The sequence below is a fragment of the Cervus elaphus genome, chromosome 31, assembly GCF_910594005.1.
Source record: "Cervus elaphus chromosome 31, mCerEla1.1, whole genome shotgun sequence".
Taxonomy (NCBI): Eukaryota; Metazoa; Chordata; class Mammalia; order Artiodactyla; family Cervidae; genus Cervus; species Cervus elaphus.
Window position 1 is genome coordinate 23,754,055 of NC_057845.1, and position 23,463 is coordinate 23,777,517.

At 33.5% G+C, this 23,463-nt stretch overlaps 1 protein-coding gene across 4 annotated transcripts in view; it reads left to right on the forward strand.

Moving 5' to 3' along the window:
• LIPI (lipase I) overlaps positions 1-23,463 on the forward strand; it is a 65,034-nt gene that overhangs the window by 17,014 nt on the left and 24,557 nt on the right. For 3 of the 4 annotated variants that reach the window (XM_043893061.1, XM_043893062.1, XM_043893060.1), the window contains exons 3-7: positions 679-787; positions 3,999-4,100; positions 13,701-13,790; positions 14,909-15,076; positions 16,810-16,914. In XM_043893061.1, coding sequence (XP_043748996.1) covers positions 679-787; positions 3,999-4,100; positions 13,701-13,790; positions 14,909-15,076; positions 16,810-16,914 — 574 coding nt within the window. The remainder of the gene's footprint in view (positions 1-678; positions 788-3,998; positions 4,101-13,700; positions 13,791-14,908; positions 15,077-16,809; positions 16,915-23,463) is intronic. The other variant, XM_043893063.1, reaches the window with a different exon arrangement.

Sequence of the window (23,463 nt, forward strand, 5' to 3'; positions counted from 1 at the left end):
TGGGCTTGAAAAATCAGACTCCATTTCTCTCCAGCTTGTTATCAGGGGAAGTCACTTAAAATCCCTGCGTCTCATTTTATCATCTCTAAAGTAAGGGTGGATATTCACATTGTTCAGTCTTCCTCAAGTTTTTGATACAATTTACAGATAAAACAAGAAGGCAGGTTAGTTTATATTTTGAAGTTAAACAGACCTGGACTTGAAGTCTATCTTTTTCCCTTATAGTAATAAGTATATATGACTTTGGGCAACTCAATATAAAACCATATTTGTTAAGCATTTAATAGGTAGAAGGGAAAGTTGTAGGCAATGGATAAAAATAAATAGCTCATAGGACTTTGTGAATATTAAATATGAGATTTATAAAGCACTTATCAAGGTCACTAGCACAAAGTATCCAAATATGTTTTATTTTTATTACTACAAAATACTTAATTAAATATATTATTTTACATATGCTTTTCTAGATAAAAATTTAATGGTATTAATATGTAAATAAAAATCAGATATTTTATGAAAAAAGTTGAACAAAGATATAGTTGTTTGAAATTATAAAATTGCATTCTCTGTCTCCCAGAAGTGGATTAAATCAGAAAAAATAATGATTTTTAGAACACTGATGCAACGAGGCATAATTTGTGATTTCTGAAAATTGTAACACTGCATTTTGAATTGCAGAAGCATGGAGCATCTCTTGATAATTTTCATTTCATAGGTGTGAGCTTAGGGGCTCATATTAGTGGATTTGTTGGAAAGATATTTCATGGTCGAGTTGGAAGAATAACAGGTAAAATATTTTTAAAGTTATATTTATTTATTTTAAATATTTCTGATAAAATTAATGTTTTATTATACTTTTAAGTTTCAGAAATTGTTACTTTATTTAACAGGGCAATATTTAAGCAATGGAAATGATGCACAAACGTTCATCATTTTTCTATATTATATTCAAAGGCTGGTCTTTGTTTTAGTTAGACTCTTAAGTCTTACTTATTTCTTAACCAAACTTAAGTTACCCATATAGAAATGGAAGGAAAATGATTTATTTTTGCATGAGAATTAATTGTGCATGTGAATTTTAAGGAGACCTTATTGTAACAATCCTGAGGAAAGTTTTACCCATTAAAACTTTTACACATGCAAAACTTTTTTCATGTATTAACCAATAATATAACCTGTTATCATATATTTAATTTTTAGAAATTTGATATAATTTAATTCTTTTGAAATTTTTAATTGAACACCTGAAGAGGGAATCATGAGTTGGTATTTATACCTGGGAGATTCTGGACCCCAGTTCTTATTGTATTTCCTTAACAAAGTTACTGCATTCACAAAGCTTAGTAACCAAATAATACTGACATGAATTTTCAGGCCTCCCTTTAGGAATGGCAGTGATTTTAAAACTAGAAGGATCGTATCCTTCCCCAGTTAATTTAGCTTTCTAGAATTATTGAGATCTATTCCATAGAATTATAGTAATTTCAAATGTTAATACTAGAGTCTTAAGCAAAGGGGGAGGGGAGAAGTGAATAAATTGTTTATAGATATTTAGTCTTTAAAGACTTTAAGTATACCTTACTTGCTTTGATTAGTCTTAATTTTATCTTCCTTATAAAGGATGTGAAAATTGATGTTAACTGAATAAATTCAGGAGGGTCAAGAATTTAACATCTAAGCCAGGATTTATACAAAGATCTCTGGCATCCAAAGCCTGTTCTCTTTCAACCACCATACTAGCTCAGTTTGAACTGTTGGTCAGCCTACTTTATTTTAAGATGTGTTTATTCACGTATTAGACTAGTTAGAATGACTCCACATGCCAAGCAATCATCAGGGTTTAAAAGCCAGCAAATGTGTTTGATCTACATCAGGGCAATTTACAGGAAGAGAGACATTTCTGCTTCATTCAGTCATGTCGGATATAACAACCATTGGATCATAGAAAAAGCAAGAGAATTCCAGAAAAACATCTACTTCTGCTTCCCTGAATATGCAAAAGCCTTTGTCTGGGTGAATCACAACAAACTGGAAAATTCTTAAAGAGATGGGAATACTATACCACCTTACCTGCCTCTTGTGAAACCTGTATGCAAGTCAAGAAGCAGCAGTTAGAACCAGACATGGAACAACAGACTGGTTCAGAATTGGGAAAGGAGTATGTCAAGGCTGTATATGGTCACCCTGCTTATTTAATTTATATGTAGAGTATATCATGTGAAATGCCGGGCTGGATGAATCACAGTCTGGAATCAAGATTTCCATGAGAAATCAACAACCTCAGATATGCAGATGACACCACCCTTATGACAGAAAGCAAAGAGGAACTAAAGAGCTACTTGATAAAGGTGGAAGAGGAGAGTGAAAAATTTGGCTTAAAACTCAACATTCAAAAAACTAAGATTATGGCATCAGTCCCATCAGTTCAGTTCAGTTCAATCACTCAGTTGTGTCTGACTCTTTGCGACCCCATGGACTGCAACAGTCCATGCCAGGCCTCCATGTTCATCACCAACTTCTGGAGTTTGCTCAAACTCATGCCCATCAAGTCGATGATGCCATCCAACCATCTCATCCTCTGTCATCCCCTTCTCCTCCTGCCTTCAATCTTTCCCAGCATCAGGTTTTTTTCCAGTGAGTCAGTTCTTCACATCAGGTGGCCAAAGTACTGGAGTTTCAGCTTCAGCATCAGTCCTTCCAATGAATATTGAGGGTTGATTTCCTTTAGGATTGACTGGTTGGATCTCCTTGCAGTCCAATGGACTCTCAAGAGTCTTCTCCAACATTACATTTCAAAAGCATCAATTCTTCGACACTCAGCTTTCTTTATAGTCCAACTCTCACATGAATGCTGAAGAATTGATGCTTTTGAACTGTGGTGTTGGAGAAGATTCTTGAGAATCCCTTGGACTGCAAGGAGATCCAACCAGTCAATCCTAAAGGAAATCAACCCTCAATATTCATTGGAAGGACTGATGCTGAAGCTGAAGCTCCAATACTTTGGCCACATGATGTGAAGAGCTGACTCATTAGAAAAGACCCTGATGCTGGGAAAGATTGAAGGCAGGAGGAAAGGGGGATGACAGAGGACCAAATGGTTGGATTGCAGCACCTACTTGATGAACATGAGTTTGAGCAAACTCCCAGAGATGGTGAAGGACAGGGATGCCTACTGTTCTGCAATCCATTTTGTCGCGTAGAGTTGGACACGACTGAATAACTGAGCAACAACCACTACTCAATCATGTGAGCCAAATAAACTAAGGTTAATAGAAGATTGAGATAAGCAACATTATATTTTATTTTTAAAGTATCCTTTAAGATAATTATTGCCCTATTGAATAGATGTTCTCAAGGCATTTCATTTCATCTCTTCCTCAGCATTTTTGATACTCTGCAGTAGATCATGAGCTTAGAATTTTGTAGAATTCTGAATACACTAGAACTATTACTATCTTTTATAACACTTTTAATGTATTTTTTCTTTTTTGTGTGCAGTAAACTTTTGTGAGAAATGAATGATAAGCTAATAATAAATATGTTTTATCCCACAGCTCAAATTGCACTTAAAATCATTTTAGCCCTTTCAATAGACCCAGGATGAGCTGGTATAGAATGAGGTTGAAGATAGGACCAGGATAATATTTATTGTTTTTCCCTCCTCAAGAGGAGTAGTAGTTACTTTCTATTAGATAGAATTTTACTACCAGCATATGCTTAATTACTTGTTAAATGAAAGTGCTAAAGAAAGCCACAATATTTTGTCAAGGTATGTGTAGTGTGGCTTGACATTGCATCATTGATAAACTCAAGATTGGGAATAATGTTATTCAAATAAAACAGATACTTGCTATTCATCTAATTTCGTTTATCTTTAGATTTGTTTTTGGACAGATTTAAACTTGTTATGTTTATAATTAATAATAATGTAAGTGTGTGATATAAACTCTGTAATATAACCTGATTAATATATTAATAATTTCCTTCCTGAATTTCAGGTCTTGATCCTGCTGGGCCACAATTCTCTGGAAAACCAGCAAATGGCAGATTAGATTACACTGATGCAAATTTTGTGGATGTCATCCATACTGATACCAATGGTAACAATGCAGGATTTGTTGCTTACTTATTTGAAAATGCAGAAAGTGATGTGGACACTGGGGAAGAGGAAAAAGGAAACAGTAGTGGATGAGGTGTTAAGTCTGAAATTATATGATTATTATATTTCCCACAAGCAACATTTCTTAGAGTTAGTTTATTCTGTGGTGTAAAATGACACTCTGCCCTTAGTTTTCAGAAACTGTCAGGTCATCCTAAAAAACTGAAATTTGATAAAAATTATACTTCATCCTTTCATTCTATTAACAATTTTATTGATTTGATCACAATTTCCCCCATGCTCAATATTCCTGATATATTTAGGTTATTCTTCTCTCTTCTCATTTTATTGCTTTGTTGTGTATCAACTCAAACTAAGCACATATATTGAAGCACAGAGAAAGAATACTTTTCCCTAAAGATTTTAAATTATTTTCCTCTAAATGTCTAACTGGCTATTGATAGTTTTGACCCGAGTACCTTGGACAAACACTTTCCAGAAATATTTTAGATGGCCCTGATCTCCTTCCTGTATTGAAACTGATATTGAGTACTTCCTATACACTAATCACTTTAAATTATTTATGTGGATTAATTTTGGAATGCTCCTAAGTCCCCATGAAATAAGTAAACATTTTCATCCCCTTTTTTGCTGACGTAGAGGCTCGGGTCAAAGTGACAAGGTCAGTAAGAGGCAGAGTCACAATTTGAAATATTATCTTTTGATTCTGATGTGTTCACTTCACCAGTATGTTGCTCAGATTAACTGGTAATTTCCATGTGTTATGGTTGGTGGCATGGGAAAGATATAGTGCCATGATACAGACAGGAGAAAGTGACCCAAAGATGGTTCCCAATTCCCTGTTTCTTCAGGTCTATTTTCTCTTAGACCCAGGTAATTTATTTGCTCCTATATTATCCTGAGTTTACTCTGTGAGAATCAATATCAATGATTTTGTGAGATATAAAGGCCGTTAATGCAATAGGTGACAAGTTTTCAACTTCTGTGTCTACATGCCAGTGTGCTGAGCCTGTAATCAGAACAATTATGCTCTTTATTTGGAATGTAACTTCACCTACATCATACAGAGTCATTGTCGAAAGTTTCATAACTCTAATATGATAGCCTCAGCCTTTTATGTCTTCCTAATCTCGAGCCCTTTATTACACACGACAGCACACCTAGTACCCAGGTACTCTGCAGTTCTTTTGAAATTCCAGCTTCAGTTCTGCTTATGGCCTTTTGAATTAGTGTTTCATACATTTTATTGCTTTTAGTTTTCTTAATAAAATTTTTGGATTGTCTTATATTCTTAATATCTTTTGATGACTCAGTTTATCTAATACGACTTGCTACTAGGTGCCATAAATTGGCACCTTTAATTGACCTTTTTATGACTATCACCAGTGAGGAACATAGATTTTTGATACTGCATATTCAGTGGTTTCAAGGAATCCCTGAATAAGACACTTGAGGTCAGCACATAACCTGACAGATTTCTCTTTCCTGAAATACTAACCCACGAGTGCATTTTCTACTTGCCAGTAATTCTTGTCCTTTTTCTGTTGTTTATGTTAAAGAAGCTTTGTTGCCTTTCATAATTGTTGATTAGGTAATCTGAATAAATATTCTTTCTGGGATATCAGGAAAAAAGTATCAGTTCAATATCCAGAACATTAAAAAAAGCACAAAAAACTCCAGGGAGGTGAACTAGTAATTTAGAGTCACTTGTCTCAGGGATGGTTTTCTGACTCAGAGAGTATGAAAAGTGTCTTTGAAACCCTCATAAGAAAACATCTTATGCTATTTTTTTAGACCCCAAAGGGTAGCACTATAAAAGTAACAGTAAGCTTGAAAAAAACCAGACTTTTTATAGTCTTTAGCAAGCTTTTAGTAATTCGATGTTGTCCAGAAAAATCTCACATATTAAGTTTTGTTTAAGGAGTTCCTACATTATCAGACCTTCTAGGTATCTGATAGAAGCAAATGATAGTCCTTTATGTACAAGGGTCATGTCATCTCTGGTCTCAAATTATTTTTATGAATATATTTTAAAATGCCCAGCATCCATTGGAGATAGCCAGGTACACTTGAAGCAAGAAACACATATGAGAACCAAGAAACAATAGTCAATAGAAAGAGCCCCATAGGTCTCTGACTATTGGAATTATTGTACATCAGCTAAAATGTGCTTATTATTTTCAAAGAGATAGATAAGGTTAGAAATATCAGCAGAGAATGATATTTAAGTATAAATATAACCTATTATATTTGATAAAAAATAGTTCTTAACCTAAGTAAGTTAATTGACAATTATTGAGTGGGTTTATCAAAAAATTTGAATCAGGTACAAAGAGAAAGCATGTGACTTGGAAAATGGTGATAAGTCTATTTCTAGAATGAAGGAAAAAGATCCAATACAGAGCAAAAAGCAAATAAAATAGACAATACAGAGAGGTAAGAGGTTCATAGGATAAATAGCAAGAAGGTCAATCTTATTTCATTCAGATTCCAAATAAAAAGAAAAATGGAACAAAAGTGATATTTAAGGATAATGTCTCTGAATTTCTAAAAACTCAGGAATTATAATCAGTCAAAAAGTTGAAATGCCCAGTCAATTCCAGTGTGAATAAATGGACAAACTCATTGAGACATATGATGATAAATTTACAGAAAAGACCACATCAAAGCATATAACATAAAATTAAATGATAAAAATGATCTAAATTACAACTAATTCCTCAAGAGAAACAATGGAAGTTAAGCAAGAATAGAGTTATATTTTCAATATGTTGAAAGAAAATAGCTTCCTAGTATTGCAGTGTGTTTCAGGAAAAACATGAAACTATACAGTTTCAGACAAGTATATACTGAGATAAATTATCACCAAAAGAAGGAAAATTATCCTTTTATGGCTATTCACGAAGGAAGAGCACTGAAAATGGTAAAACATACTTCAGTTTAAATGTATATTGATGGCATAAAACTGTCATTGTTTTATAGAATTTGGAATATATGGAGAATTAAAATATGTTACAAAAATAGTATATTGTTAGGGCTGTTAAATGAAATTCAAGCATTCTTTGTTCCTTAATTATATGTAAGAAAGTTTAAAAGTAATTGTCAACGTTTGGTGTTCATAAATCAAGGCTTTTTGTTAAATCTCTAGGTATTTAAAAAGATAAAAAAGTATATAAGAATACCTGACTTCCATTCTAATGGAGGACAAAGATGAAATAGTTGTGTTTAAGTCTAAAAGAAGGCAAGGAGAGAAAGAATCACATAGCGCAGGCAAGTAAATAGAAGTAAATAATTGGAAAATTAAACCAAGCTATACTATTAAATGTAAATATTTCATAGAGGTGGAAACATAAAGAGTAATGTTCTCTATAATCAAAGAAATTTTGATCAAATTTCTTCTCTATAATCAAAGAAATTAAACTATAAATAGATAAGAAAAATATAGCTTGAAAATCTATATATTTATAGAACAAACATAGTTTTAGATAACTAATGAGGGAAGAATAAAAAAGACACAGATGTACAGAATAGAATTTTGGACTCTGTGGGAGAAGGCAAGGAAGAATAAATAATAATGGAAATATAAAATATTTTAATTCAATAGTATTGAAGTTACTACATATTAAAATTTGTTGGAATCTTGATTAGAAGTAATGTCCAGCTTTTAATACAGATATTTTTAAAGACTAAAAAATCAATAATCTAAGCATCTATCAAACCTAGACCATGTGTTAAAAAGCAGAGACATCACTTTGGTGACAAAGGCCCATATAGTTAAAGCTATGGTTTGTCTAGTTAGTCATATATGGATGTGAGAGTTGGACCATAAAGAAGGCTGAGTGCCCAAGAATTGATGCTTTCCAACAGTGGTGCTGGAGAAGACTCTTAAGAGTCCTGTGAACAGCAAGGAGATCAGACTAGTGGATCCTAAACGAAATCAATCCTTAATATTAATTGGAAGGACTGATCTTGAAGCTGGAGCGTCAATCCTTTGGCCACCTGACGGGAAGAGCTGACTCATTGAAAAAGACCCTGATGCTGAGAAAGGTTAAAGGCAAAAGGAGAAGGGGACAACAGAAGATGTTTAGATAGCATCACTGACTCAATGGACATGAATCTGAACAACTCTGGGAGAGAGTGAAGGACAGGGGAGCCTGGCCTGCTGCAGTCCATGGGGTTGCAGAGTTGGTCATGACTTAAAGACTGAACAACAAAAAGCATCTATCTTCATAAATTAAGAATTAATCAAAAAGCACACCCATACATATGGAGAAAGAAACTAATAAAAACATAAAAATGGAATAAAAAGTCAGTTAGAAGTGATTTAAAAAGCCAAAAATTTGCACTTTACTTCCAGATTAAGTAGTCCTTGTAGAGAAAAAATAGAAAGGATAAGGAGAGAAAAAATAGTATCAATACTAGTAAAGGAAATAGTGTTACAGATACCATAGGTATTAAAATCATCGTAATACAATATAGTGAGCAACATTTGCAGATAAATATGAAAATATATGACCATCTGCTATGATATGTAAAGTAGAAAAATTCTTATGAAAAAGCAAAAACATTTTCTGACAAACGAAAAGGGAAAATTTGAAAAGTTTTATAATTATTGACAAAACAGACACTGCAATTTAAAGCCTTCCAACTAAATACTCAGGCAAATTTTTGTTCTCTACTAAACAATTAAGTGATAAATAAGACCACTTTTACACACACTTTCAGTTAATAAAAAGTAAATAGGAAATGGTTTGTAAGCGTTTGAGAAGGCCATCACAAACTTAATGTCAAAAGAAAGACATTGCAGAAAAGATAGTTTGCTGGACATCTGTTAAAAACAAAGATGCAAAAATTCTGTATCAAGTATCACACTAGTAAACCAGCAACATATAAAGTTGGTATTGAATCATCCAATTTGGATTTATTATTAACAAGCAAATTTAGTTTACCATTCAAAAATCAACTTCTTAATTCATCTCATCAAAACAACGAGAGAAAATTCATTTAGTGATCTCATGTAAATGCAGAAAAAGCTCTAGGGGGATTTATGTATGGCAAAAACTGGCAAATTGTAAACAAAAGTAAAAGTCCATAATCTGGTAAAAACATATGTATCCAAAAATCAATAGAAAATGTCACATTGCCAATGGAATATGGAAGACTTTTTTTTTGAGACTGGGAACTGGACAAGTATACCTATCATTGTCATTCTGCAGCAATATTTAACTGTATGTCTTCAGTGCAGTAAGGGGAGAAATGTATTAAAAAATATGAGTATAAAATCATTTTCAGATGATATGCTTGCATAAATAGATAACCCCAAAGAATCTCCAGATAATTAATTAGAATTCACAGGAAAAATTAGCAAGGTTGTTGAATATAAGTTATATATACAAAATTCAATTCTTTCTAGAAACCAGCAATAGGACTTAGCAAATAAAATTCTAGAATTATGCCATTGTAATAAGATACAGCATACCTGGTAATAACTCAATAAAATTGCACAAGCACATTATGCAGAAAACCACTAAACATTGCAGACCAAAGTACTGATCAGAAGAAAGCAAACCACATATTCAAATGTGAATTATTATTATATACATGTCAAATTTTTGCAAGCTAACTTGCAGCCCTAGTGCAATCTTTATTAAAGCCCAATCATTAAAAAAAATAACCTCACAAGCTAATTATAGGATTAATGTGGAATGCAAAGGGTCAAATACCGTTGAAGTATTCTTGCAGAAGAAAAAAGCACAAAGACATGTTCTTCCAGTTATCAAATCTTACGGTAGTAATGAAGACAGTGTCATATTAGTGTAAGGGTAGACAAAAAAGTCAGTGAAACAAAATACAGAGTTATGGAAGTTATTAGATTTATTATGATTTTGATACTGCTGGACAGTGTGAAAATGATTCTCATTTTTTCTGGGTTTCATTTTTTAAATTGAAGAAGAGTTGATTTACAATATTGTGTAAATTTCAGATACACATCATAGTGTCTGTTTATTTGTTTTACAGATTATATTCCACTATAGGCTATTACAAGATATTGGGTGTCATTCCCCATACTATGCAGCAAAGCCTTGTTGCTTATCTGTTTAATGTATTAATCCCATGCTCCTAGTTTGTCCCTCCCCCTATTTTCTCCCCTTTGGTAGCCCCTTTGGTAGTTCTGTTTACTGTGTTTGTGACTCTGCTTCTGTTTTTTTTTATATACATTTATTTGTATTATATTTTAGATTGCACATGTAAGTGATATCATATAGTATTTGTTTTTGTTTTACTTATTTCACTCTGCATATTCTCTAGGTCTATCCACGTTGCTGCAAATGGCAGTGTTTCACCTTAAGGCTGTATAACATTCCATTCACTTCTTAACCCGGCAGTCTGTTGTGGGCACTTGGGTTGCTTCCTGTCATGGCTCTTGTACATATTACTGCTGTGAACACTGGGGAGCATGTTATCTTTTTAAATTAGCGTTTTCATTTACTCCAGATATATACTCAGGAGTGGAACTGCTGGATCAATGGTAGTAGTTCTGTTTTTAGTTTTTTAAAGGACTTCCATACTGTTTTCCATAGTGGCTGCACAATTTACATTCCCATCAATAGTGTATGAGGGTTCCCTTTTCTTAACAATATCTCCAACATTTGTTATTTATAGACTTTTTGGTAAGTGGTTCTGTGTCAATCAATTGAAAACTCAAAATGAAATAAAACGTCTCTAATGCCTGTAAAACACAAAATAGGGAAATATAGGAAATATATAGGAAAATTCTTTTCCTATGGTGAAAGGAAAAGCAATAAACATATTATGAGCTATTATTTTAAAAATATTCATAATATAACATTTTTCTAAAGTGTGCATGAAAATCCGTAACCCAAATTGAAACATTAAGATGTTTGATTGTATTAAAATTAAGAACTCATTAAAGAACCCTTCATGAAAGCTAACAGCAAGCCAAAACAGGAAAACATATAAGTAAGCCCTATACATCAGTAATAAAGAAAAATGCAACTTAATTAAATCAAGACTTGATCAGACATTTTACAAAAAGGAAATTCCAACTAGGCAATGGAAAGTTCTTAAAATCTTCAGTAAGCAGAAACATGTAAATTAAAACCTCATGTAATACCACATGCCTACCAGAATGACTAAAATTAAAAAGCCTGACAAGACCATCTATTGGAGGGTATGTAAAACAGCAGAGATACTTTTATGTTGTTGGTAGTGGTATAAATTGGTACAACCTCTTTGGCAATTTATTTAGGATCATTTATTAAAATTGAATATACTTATATTTTATAACACAGCAGTTCTATTCCTAGGTATGTGACCAACACATATACTTTCAAATATGCATTAATGTGTGTGTTCAAGGATGCTCATAGTATTAACACATATGAGTTACTACGTTTATACCTGACAATGTGGTCTAATATCACAAATATACTGATAACTGAAAGAAGCCAGACACAAAAAGATGCTGGAAATATGAGTCAATTTGTATATATTTCCAGAATGACCTAATATAAAATATATTGTTTTGGAAGCATCCTTATAAGGTAAAGAATAGAAATAAGAAAAAGTGTGAAAAGAAAACATGATTTTTATTTTTATAGAAAAGTAAGGTGCTGGTTATTGGGTTATTTCCTGACATTGGTTTGGTAGCTAAGTGGCTGTTTGCTTTATATTCATTAATTAATCTTTAGTTTTATGTTCTTTTCTGCATGTATGTGTTATATTTTACAATAAAAAGAAAATTAAAAAACCATACCTGCTCTCCCTACCCTTCTTGAAACCAAGAGAATGAATGAGCCAAGCAGACTCAACTGCCCTGCCCCTTCCGTCTGATAAAAGGGAAATGACATGCCTGAATCAAGGGCTACTTGTAAGTTAATAATAAATATTTTTTGCTTCTTCCTGATTCCTGAGCAGTCTTCTTAGTTTTGACTCTACTTCAGATGCAGATTGGAGAAAATGATGGCTCTAAACCTGAAAACCCCCTCGTTTTAGAACTCTTATGATGAGTTCAAATATGAGGAGTTTTTAAAGATCTCTAAAATTGTTGGACTTCATGGGGGTTATATTTCAAAGACTGTTCTTCCTTACTAAAATTCCACAAGCTAAGTGGGTGACGGAATGGGAGGAGGAGTTGGTTAGTTTATCCTCACCACTGTCACAATCAAATCCTACATGCGCTTCCCTGGATTCCAGGGGATTCTGAGGAAGTCACCTGAGTTGCCTTTTGTCTCTCCTTATACCCTGTATCCCCTTCCCTATAATGCTCCTGCCCAGTGTCCCCAGGCCCTGGTAATGCCTCTCCTGCGGTTATCTTGTTCTGATACAAACTAGAACTAAATCAAGTAGCTGCATCTTGATCCTTACTGTCAGACCCAAGTATTTATCTTTGCTGTGCTCAATCTATTTGCTGATCTCGCTCAAGAATTCATTATGTTGTAGGAAATTTCTTGAAACCCAAGCCAAAGCATTGTTATCTTACTTGGTAGAGAGATCACAGTCCCAAATATTCTGAGCTTGCTACTTTTTTTTTTAAATTCCTATGGCTCCCCTAGGTTACAGACCCCATATTGGTTAATGTACCTAGAAATTGCACCTCCTCTAATGTCCCAAGGCTGTACAGATACAGTTGGCTGTCCATATCCATGAATGTGGAACTTGTGGGCAAGGGGAGATGACTGTGCTGTACCATTTTATGTAACGGACTTGAGCATCCTCAAATTTTTGTGTCTCTGTGGGAGAGTGGGAGATGGAGGGGCATTCCTGGAACCAATACCCCATGGATGCCAATGGATGAGTGTATACAGAAGTTCTTAAATCATAGCTACATGTTTCATGTCACTCTGGCCCAACTTGTTCCAGTTGAAGTAGCATCTTTTGATTTTTCCAGTTAGTGTGTCTAGCATCAAATGCCATGCATTATTATCCAGAATGAGAGTGAATGATCACACCTAAAAAGTCCTAAATGACTTAGCTTCATTTCCTCCAGTGCGCTTTCTCACATGTTATACCTGCTAAACTGGATTCTTTAATAGCCCATATGCACACAGATACCTGCTTGATTCTGCCTCACTCACATCCTTCACACTTCACATCTTTGTTCACTTCTCACCTCTTCAGTAAGAAATTTCCCAAACTATTTAAAAGTCCAACCTACCACATTCACTGTCCCTTATTCTGCTTAATTTTTCTCTGCAGCACTTATTATTATCTGACATACTGCATTTTTACTTGTTTATGATGTCTCTCTTCCGCTACAGTGAGAATTTTTTGCTCTATTTTCCTTTTTTCAATTGTACTGATATATTCATAGCATAAAGAACTGTTATGGGCCCATAATACACTGATCACATGTAAATGCATTAAATTAATGAAACAATTTGCATGAGAAGTTAAATTGAGGAAATAATACTAAAAAAAGTCATCTTTTGAAAAACAGAATTTTATTTTCAATTCACATTTTGAGTTACTGTCAATGAATTTTATAGGAAACTTTGTTTTATGTGTGTTGCTGAACTGATTATATATACTTTGTGATTCTTGGGTCTTTTCTTCTCAGGTTTAGGCATTAAACAACCCTTGGGACATATAGATTTTTATCCAAATGGAGGGAAAAAGCAACCTGGCTGTCCTAAATCAATCTTTTCAGGTACACAAAAAATATTTTAGAATAAATTGTGCATGCTTCAAAAGAATGAAAGAAAAACAGTTTTTTTTTTCCTTCTTAATCTGTGGGCAACAGTTTTTTCACCACTGCTCATCATCCAGGAGTTATTGGTTGCAATGGTGTAATTTGATCCTTCTGAGTTCATAAATGTTACCAGTAGACATCTCATTTGATTATGGATGAAACCTATTATCTTATAGTCTCAACATTTTTAGTTTATCAGTTTAAACTAAGTTAGTTTATCAGTTTAAACTAACTGATTAACTTTTATTAGAAGTTATGTCAGTGAAGAAGCATGTGTAGCCAAAGTATCATATAACACAATAGTTTCAGGATTTAATTTTTACCATTGTTGTTGTTCAGTTGCTAAGTTGTGACTGTTTTGTGACCCCATAGACTATAGCCCACCAGGCTCCTCTGTCCATGGCGTTTCCCAGGCAAGAATACTGGAGTGGGTTGCCATTTTCTTCTCCAACCATTACCATAGTATTATTGTGTGTTACTCACAGATTATCAACTCTTGCACTTCGTCATTCTGTACATAAAGAGCTGAACAACTGCTCTGTGTGTGGAGTTTGGCTAACTTTAGAGCCACGGTGAGAAATGTCCTGAGATCTACAGTGGGAACTGTCAAGAACCACATCTTTAAAGGCCACAAAAACTAGAGTAGTTTAATCAAAGGGACAGGAATGTGAGAAGTTAGGAAAGGAAAGGGACATGATAAATCTTTAATGTCACCTGTTTTCACAGGTATCTTTGACATTGAGTAGGAATGTTAGGGATGAGAGTTTAGAAGGGAGTTATATGTACACTAATCATTAAATATGGTAGCAGTGTGTGTGTAATTTGTTAACGTACTGAAATTAAACATTTTTGCTACTTTAGAAAAAATTCTTATATATCTCATGTAAAAGGCATACTATATTTAAGCTTTCAGTGGTACCATTTATTAAGTTGCCTGAGATAAAACTGCATTGTAGTCAGCACTGTGATATTCATAAAGTACACAGCATTAGCTAGAATTTAATCTTTAAATTTTTTTTCTAATTTACTTGAACTTGGCTTAATACATCTAACTGCTTGATTTTTTAACATTTAAGGACTTGAATTTATTAAATGCGACCACCAGAGAGCAGTTTACTTATTCATGGCAGCTTTGGAAACGAGCTGCAATTTTATTTCATTTTCTTGTCGTTCATACAAAGATTATAAGACTGGTTTATGTGCGGATTGTGCTGACTTTAAGGAAAAATCATGTCCTAAACTAGGTAAGAGAGACTGTTATAATTACTCTAATTCTTTGTGGAAAGTGAACAACATAATTGTGTTATTGCTTTCTGCTGGCAGCTTTCATGTTTACTTGTTAGCATACTAACATTTTTTGGAAAACTCTTCTGTGGGACAGAGAAAATAATTCATTTCCTAGTAAATGGTTTTAAGATTCTTAGTGAGAGGAACTTGGTCAACCTCTTTTCTGTGCTGCATGTAGTGTGTGCATGTGGTGGCCTCTTGATGATCCTTGTTCTTAATACACAGAAGGATCTATCATCCATCTATATTTCCACTAAAGAGAGGAACTTCATTTTTAGTGATACTGAGGGTTTTGTTTGCTGTTAGTTTGTATTTTTAAGGGAAGTCTTAAGAAGTGAAGAGATATGAGCCATGGTTAGCTTTGCATTTGTTATTAGTAAGTAGACATGAATTACACATGGTTTATACTTTCTAAATCAATAAACTTGGTAAGAACAGTTAAGTATGGCAACTTTTGATTAACTGAAGTCTGACGGTGGGAAATTAAAGAGAAAAAAGAATCCACATAAAAATAGAATTTTAAAGCTGGAAATGAATCTCAGAGGCTATTTGTTCAGTGTTTGCCAAAGATAATGACAGACCCTAAGTATGTCATGAGCATGTAGACATCTAATCGTATCACAACAGGTCTACCAGAAATGTTTCCAAAGCCAAGTAGCTTCAATTAAATGGGTGGCAATGACAAAGTCTGAATTAAACAGCCTCCTGTGATCTTTCATAGGAGGTTTATACTAATATACGTAGAGAATCATTAGAAGAGGCAAGCAGTCTGCAGGCTTTGCTAGACTTATTTCCTCATAGACCCCTCTGTCTAGAATATATTTTAGTTTATATAATATATCTTAGTGGGATTGGTTTTCTTCAGGCCTCATGTTGGGGATTGCTTTTCTAGTTCCATTGCGTTTCCAAAGTAATTTGTGACCCCCATCTGAACATGTGGATTGCTTAAGGGCACAAGTGAAAACTAGAGTTAAATCTCTGAATTTTCAATTCAATATTTGGTCTACTGCATTCAGATTTCAAATTTGGAGGTAGCAATGTAGAAATAGACACATACATGAAGTAGAAAGCATCTTAGATATGTGTGTATATATTACATATTCTATATGTACAAATAAGGTTTATATCTGAAATATATATTATACATACAGTAATAGTATTGTGTGTGTATATATATATATATATAGCAGAGATGATATATATATTTCATATATAATAGAAGTGATATCTATACTATATACCTTGTATGTATAATATGTACATATACATGCTGTATCAGCATGAATATGTATATAAGAGAATTGGAGGCTGTGCTTATGGAGTTAAATTTTATGTTCAAGTTTTATCTAATCAGTTTATTCTGCTGAATTCACTAAAAGGAGTTTCAAGTAAAATTACCAATTTATAAACAAAAACTTTGACAAATGGACTTTAACCATATGGAGTATGCAAAGATCTGATATGATTTCCAGGGAGTAGATTTATTTGTGAATCTTCAATGTAAGAGTTGTTACAGTTGAAATAAATAGGATGTGAAATTATTTGAAAAGTGATTTTTAAGTTATAAAAATGCATAAATTGTAATTATTATTATAATACATTGATCCTTTAGTTCTTTTCAGTAATTTGATATTTTTGTATGCTATTTGATGAAAGTTCAATGACTAATATTCTATTTCTCAAATCTCAGGTTATCAAACTGAGCTATGGAAAGATATTTTAAAAGAAAGGATAGAAAACACAACTCTCAGGACAACTGTATTTTTGGATACTGTTGGAACAAATCCATTCTGTAGTAAGTTAATATTTTTTAACAAATGAACTAATTATTAGTTTTATATACTAATTTCAATTTTTATCCAAAATTCAAATTTCATAATGTGCTTTCAAGGAACTTTAAAATTTGCTAGAGGGTCAATTGTACAAATTCAAATAAAACTTAATTTTTAAATAAAATGAGCATATGCTTTGAGTAGTATTCTTCCAAAAAACAATTAATGTCTTTTGTTTTCCCCCCCAATTTCCATGATTATTCTCCCATGTTTAGTATTATGTCAGCATATAACAACTCACAGAGTTTAAGACATCTATCTACACTGTTAGTGCCGCTTTGGAAACTGAAACTAAATCATATAAATACAAAATGCTCAAGTAAATAATAATCTTCCCAATTTATTTAGAGTTAAAAGAGAAAATTTGGAGAACAGGAGAAAATCTCAGAAACTTATTAACTAATTAGATTTATGAGGAAATATTAAAAAAGTAAAATTATTCTGTTTAGCGATCGGGAGCTTAAAGTGGCTTAAATAAAGCACATCCTATTATGTGAAAATATTATGAAATACATTTCCATAAGTTTGCCATTGGTTCTGGTTCCTGAGGAATGAATATTTGAAATAGACCCAATAAGATATTTTTGGTAAGTTATTGTAGATATTTTGCAGTCAAAGTTGTTATCAATTTTTAAGATATTCTTTAAACGTTTATGATGTGTCCTGTCATTCAGAATTGTTCAGTTGCTAAGTTGTGTCCGACTCTGCAACCCCATGGGCTTCAGCATGCCAGGCTTCGCTGTCTTTCACTATATCCTGGAGTTTGCTCAAACTCATGTCCATTGAGTCAGTGATGCCTTCCAACCATCTCAGCTTTTGTCGCACCCTTCTCCTCCTACCCTCGATCTTTCCCAGCATCAGGATCTTTTCCAATGAGTTGGCTCTTCCCATCAGGTGGCCAAAGTACTGAAGCTTCATCTTCATCATCAGTCCTTCTATGAATATTCAGGGTTGCTCTTCATTAGGATTGACTGGTTTGATATTCTTACTGTCCAAGGGCCTCTCAAGAGTCTCCTCCAACACTAGAGTTGAAAAGTATCAGTTCTTCAGCGATCAGCCTTCTTTATGGTGCAGATCTCTCGTCCAGACATGACTACTGGAAAAACCATAGCTTTGACTCTGTGGCGCTTTGTCATCAAAGTGGTCTTTGCTTTTTGATAACATTGTCCAGGTTTGTCATAGCTTTTCTTTCAAGGAGCAAGTGTCCTTTAATTTTGTAGCTGCAGTCACTGTCAACAGTGATTTTGGAGCCCAAGAATATAAAATCTGCCAGTATTTCCACCTTTCCCCCATTTATATGCCATAAAGTGATGGGACCAAATGCCATGATCTTAGTTTTTTTGAATGTTGAAATTTAAGCCAGCTTTTTCACTTTCCTTTTCTGCCCTCATTAAGAGGCTCTTTCAGAATTCAGAATTGGGCTCATCCATTTTTTTTCATTAAGATTTTTATTGAATTAAATTTAGATTCACATGCAGATGTAAGAACCAATGCAGAGGGATCCAGTGTGCACTTTACTCAGTGGTAAAATTTTGTAACACTATAGAATAAATATAATATCACTATGACATGATATTGTGGCAATTCATCCATCTTATTTATATTTCCTCACCGGGGGTGTGTCTAGTTCTCTATAACTTAATCATCATATATAGAGCTCTGTGTCTATCACCCCAGTGAAGATATTTAGCTGTTCCATCACTATCAGACCTCTTGGGTGGCACTTTTATAGCCATATATATTAATACCACTTTCATATCCTGCTGTTTCTAATCCTTGACATCCATTAATATATTCCTAAAAATTTGTCATTTTGAAAAATATTTTATAAAGGGAATTATTCACTATGTTACCTTTTAATTGGACTTTTTAAACTCAGCATCATTTCTGGAGGTTCATTTGTGTTGTGCTATGTATCAATAATTCATTCCTTTTTATTGCTGAATGGTATTCCATGGTATGTATGCACTAAAGTTTGTTTAATGGTTCATATGTTGTAGAACATTAGGGATGTGTTTAGACTGGGCTATTATGATTAAAGCTGCTTTGGATATTTGTATACAAGTTTTCATGTGAATTTATCATTTCTCTGGTATAAAGTCTCAGGAATAGAAATACAGCATCAGAAGTTAATTGCACATTTAGCCTTATAAGAAACTGAGAATTTTTTAGTGTGGCTGACCATCTTATATTTCCCGCAGCAAAGAATGAGTGATCCAATGAATGATTTCTTACTAGCATTTGGTGTTTTCATTATTTTTTAAAAAAATTATCCTTCCTGATAGTATATAGTGATATCTTGTTAAGGTTTTAATTTTTGTCATCCTAATGGCTTATGAGTTTGCATATCTTCTCTGTATGGTGAAATGTGTGTTTGTGTCTTTTGCTCATTTTCCAATTGGGTTTTTTAAACTATTGGCTTTTGAGGGTTCTTCATATATTTTTATTGGTAGTTCTTCTTTCCTTGTTGAGGATTTGGTCTGCAAATATTTTTTCCTAGTTGAAACTTGAGTGGCTTTTCTTCTTCCTTACAAGGGCTTTCACAAGGGCACAAGGGTTTACTCTTGATGAAGTCTAATTTATCACTTTTTCTTTTCAAGGAACATTCTTTTGATATTTAAGAACTCTTTGATGAGCCCTCCATCCTGAAGATTTTCACTCAAATTTTTTTCTAACAGTTTTATAATTATATATGTTCCTTTAAACATAGACAGTCTTGTTTTAAATTTATATTGAAAAGCACATATCTTAGAATATCTAGAATAATTATTACAAAGAAGAATAAAGAAGAAACAATCACTTTGACCTTCCTTCTGCATTGCAACTCTTTTTCTGATTCTCTTCTTTTGTCCTCCGCTTCCACCTTTAAAGGCTTTGTGATTACAATCTTTGGAACTGTATGGTGCCCACTTGGGTAATTCAAGATAACCTCTGTCTTCTAAGGGCACCTTATTAGCAACCTTAATTCCATTTGAATTCTTAATTATTCTTGGCCATTTCAGGTAACATATTCACAGGTTCCAGAGATTAGGACATGGACATATTTGGGGAGGTCTACTGCAGTTAAATATTCATATGTGAGTTTTCACAGTTTACTGGTATCAATATTTACCGCTTCAAGTGAAATGTGAGAACTTCACTTCCATTTAGGTTATTTTACGTTCTCCACTTTTTAATATTATTGTCTTGAGTATCAGATCATGTGGTAATTTTTATTTCAGGTATCAAATATGATTTATAAATTCACAAGGGTAAGGATAATTTATTGTGAAACTTAGTCACTCAGTCCTCTGCGACCCCATGGTCTATAGCCCGCCAGGCACCTCTGTCCATGGAATTCTCCAGGCAAGAATGGTGAAATGGGCTGCCATTCCCTTCTCCAGGGGATCTTCCCAATCCAGGGATTGAACCCAGGCCTCCCTCGTTGCACGCATATTCTTTACTGTCTAAGCCACCAGAGAAGTCCACTTTATTGTGTGTACCCATATTTTTTCTTTTCTCATTTTCCCCTTTTTGTTTCTGATACTCCAGAATTATTTACTTCATCAATTCCTCTGTGTTCCTTCTTACAATATATAAGAATGGGTCTGCTAAAGAGAAATTGTTTGTTTTCTTTGAAAATGTCTCTATTCGTCCTTTATTCTCAAAGTATAGTTTTTCTGTGTGTAAGTATTAGAGTTGAGTCCCTTCTTTTAGCACTTGACAAGTGTTATCACTTCCTTTTGGCCTCTGTGGTTTCAGATTCATTGTAACTCAATTGGTTGTTCTCCTGTAGATAACACATCATTTCTCTTTGGCTGCTTTCAGGATATTTTTCTTTTTTCTTTTAGTGTTCTGAAGCTTGATAATAATTTTTTTTGCTATAGTCTGACAGGTCCCTGGGGCTCTGTCCTTTTTTTTCTCAGTCTGTTTTTTTCTCTGTTTTCAGATTGAATGGCAGATTGATCTGTCATCCAGTTCACTGATTTCTGTCCTCTATTATTTGCACTCTACTGTTGAGACTATCCCATAAGTTCTGTGTCCATTATGGTAGTTGTCATTTATGTAATGTCTACTTTATTTTCTTTTATAGTGTTTATTTCTTGGCTGAGATTTTTCTATTCCTTCATTTTTTTTTCAACAGCCTCTGACTCTGAAGCATTTTTATGATGGTTCCTTTAAAATCCTTGTCAGATTTTCCCAGCATCTAATTCATCTCAATGCTGGCATTAATTGATTGTCTTTTCTTACCAGAGTTGTGATTTTCTTTGTTCTTGGTATAACAGATAATTTTCAGTCACATCTTAGACATTTTCTCTATGTGACAATTCAAATGCTGTTTAAATCTTTTATTTTAGCAGGAGTTACATTGTTTAGGTTTTAGCTTTATGTATTCTGAAGCTGTGAGTTTTAGCTGTATAGTTTCAGGATTTTCATATTTTCCCGCTGACTTGCTTTTTTTTGCTTCATAATTAGCAATGCATCATTTTTTGCCTCACAGACATTTATCAGATTCTGACATAACAGCAATTTGTTTCATAGAGCCTTTAAATCTTGTGCCTTTTTTTCTATCTTCAATATTATATTCTGTAGTATTTTATTTTACTTATTCAACAATGAATAATTATTATGAATATTATCATTAATCAAATGCTCACTTATATTTACCAGTTTATTTTCTACATTTTAACTTGTCCTTTTTTCCCTCCTCATCTTCTTCCTTTTGGACTTAATCTTTATCTTGCTAAAATAGATCCTTAATAACTTTTCACTAAGTAATGTCTCTCAGTTTGTTTTCCTGAAACTGTCCTTATCGTTTTCTTACTCTGGAGTGTAATTTTAGTCTAGAATAGAATTCTACATTGAGAATTATTTTCATTGAGTACTTTAAAGATATTAATTCTCTTGTTTTAATATAAATTTATATTTTCATTTATTAGTAATCTAATGCAGGTAATCTATAGTTTTCTTCTTGTTAAATTTATATATGTATATATGCATTTATTTATTAGTCTGTAAATTTAAATAATCTATTGTTTTCTTCTGGTTAAATTTATGTGTATCTATATTTATTCATCTAATAATTTAGTCATGATTTCTTGTTATTTTCTAGTCAATGGTCAATCCAAGTCTCTATTAAAATTAAATGAAAAATGTTTGTGTTATTTCAAAATAAATATTCATGCCACATTTTATCATAGAAAACTCTCATCACTCTGCTCTTCGAAATTCTCCCTTCAGAACAAGGTGGATTTTGTTTTTTCCAGAATTTATGTACCATAACCCTGGAGGATTTTTCATGTAAATTTATGGAGGTCCTTAACCAATAGGGACTTATAAATTTAAATTCTGTGTTACCTGGAGTGTATTTTAGTCTCAGGTAATTTTTTTTTTTCCACTTAAGACTAATACACAACTGGTAAGAAGAACTTTCCAAGTTTCTCTTTCAATGACAAAGCAGAGGGTTAAGGTCCCTGACTCTGTGCAGGGTTTTTCATTTCAGCTCCATCACTTCGTGTTGTGTGGAGGTTGACACTCCAGTCTCCGTCTCTGTGCTACAACCAGTTCTCAAGTCCTTTAGAGACCCAGGGCTTCAATTCTTAAGACTTGCCTTTAATTTCTCTTCATTGCTGCCTCCTAGTATTTTGTATTCATCTCTGCTTGGTTATATATCTAAGTTATGAATTTTAACCCAGAGTTTCTATGTAATTATACCAGGAGTCAGGGTGATTTTATAACATCTCAATATATCATACTTCCAGGAATCATCTGAGCAATATGAGCACCCACTTTTTTGGGTGAGGGGACCAAGATATTTTATCTAATGCTGGGCAGTCACTACAAAGTAAGAAGTGTTCCTTTATGTCTTTTGTGCTGTCAATTGATAAGGGCCAATTACTTTGAGGTGTACTAAGGATCTAAGTACTCTTAGCTGTTTAATAGAAACATTTAACAGCTAACATGCACAATTTTTGTACATGTGTGTCTCAGAAGAAAGGTTCATCTATTCCACATTCTGTTTATATACATTGTCTTCTAAGAGTTTTGCACAACACTTGGGAACATTCACAGAGAGTAGGAAATTTCTGTGTAGCCCAGACAGTAATGGGTAAGGGGATGAGTTCAGCATCTTTTCCTCTGAAAGATATATCAGTTTTTGTAATGACATTTTGAAAAAGAGATACTATGATCTCACTCTGTATAGGATTGTCTAACTTTATTGTCTGGCTTCCCTGGTGGCTCAGTGGTAAAGAACCCACCTGTCAGTGCAGGAGATGAGGGTTCCATCCCTGGCTTGGGAAGATCCCCTGGAGAATGAAATGGCAACCCACTCCAGTCTTCTTGCTTGGAAAATCCCATGGACAGAGAAGCCTGGCAGGCCATGGTCCATGGAGTCGCAAAAGAATTGGACATGACTTAGTGACTAAATAACAATTTTACTGTCATTCCTAAACAGCCAGTGAAATTGGGAATTACATTTGTCAGGCAAATTTAGGTAGGACTATTAATCATACAATTAAGGAACCTTATGA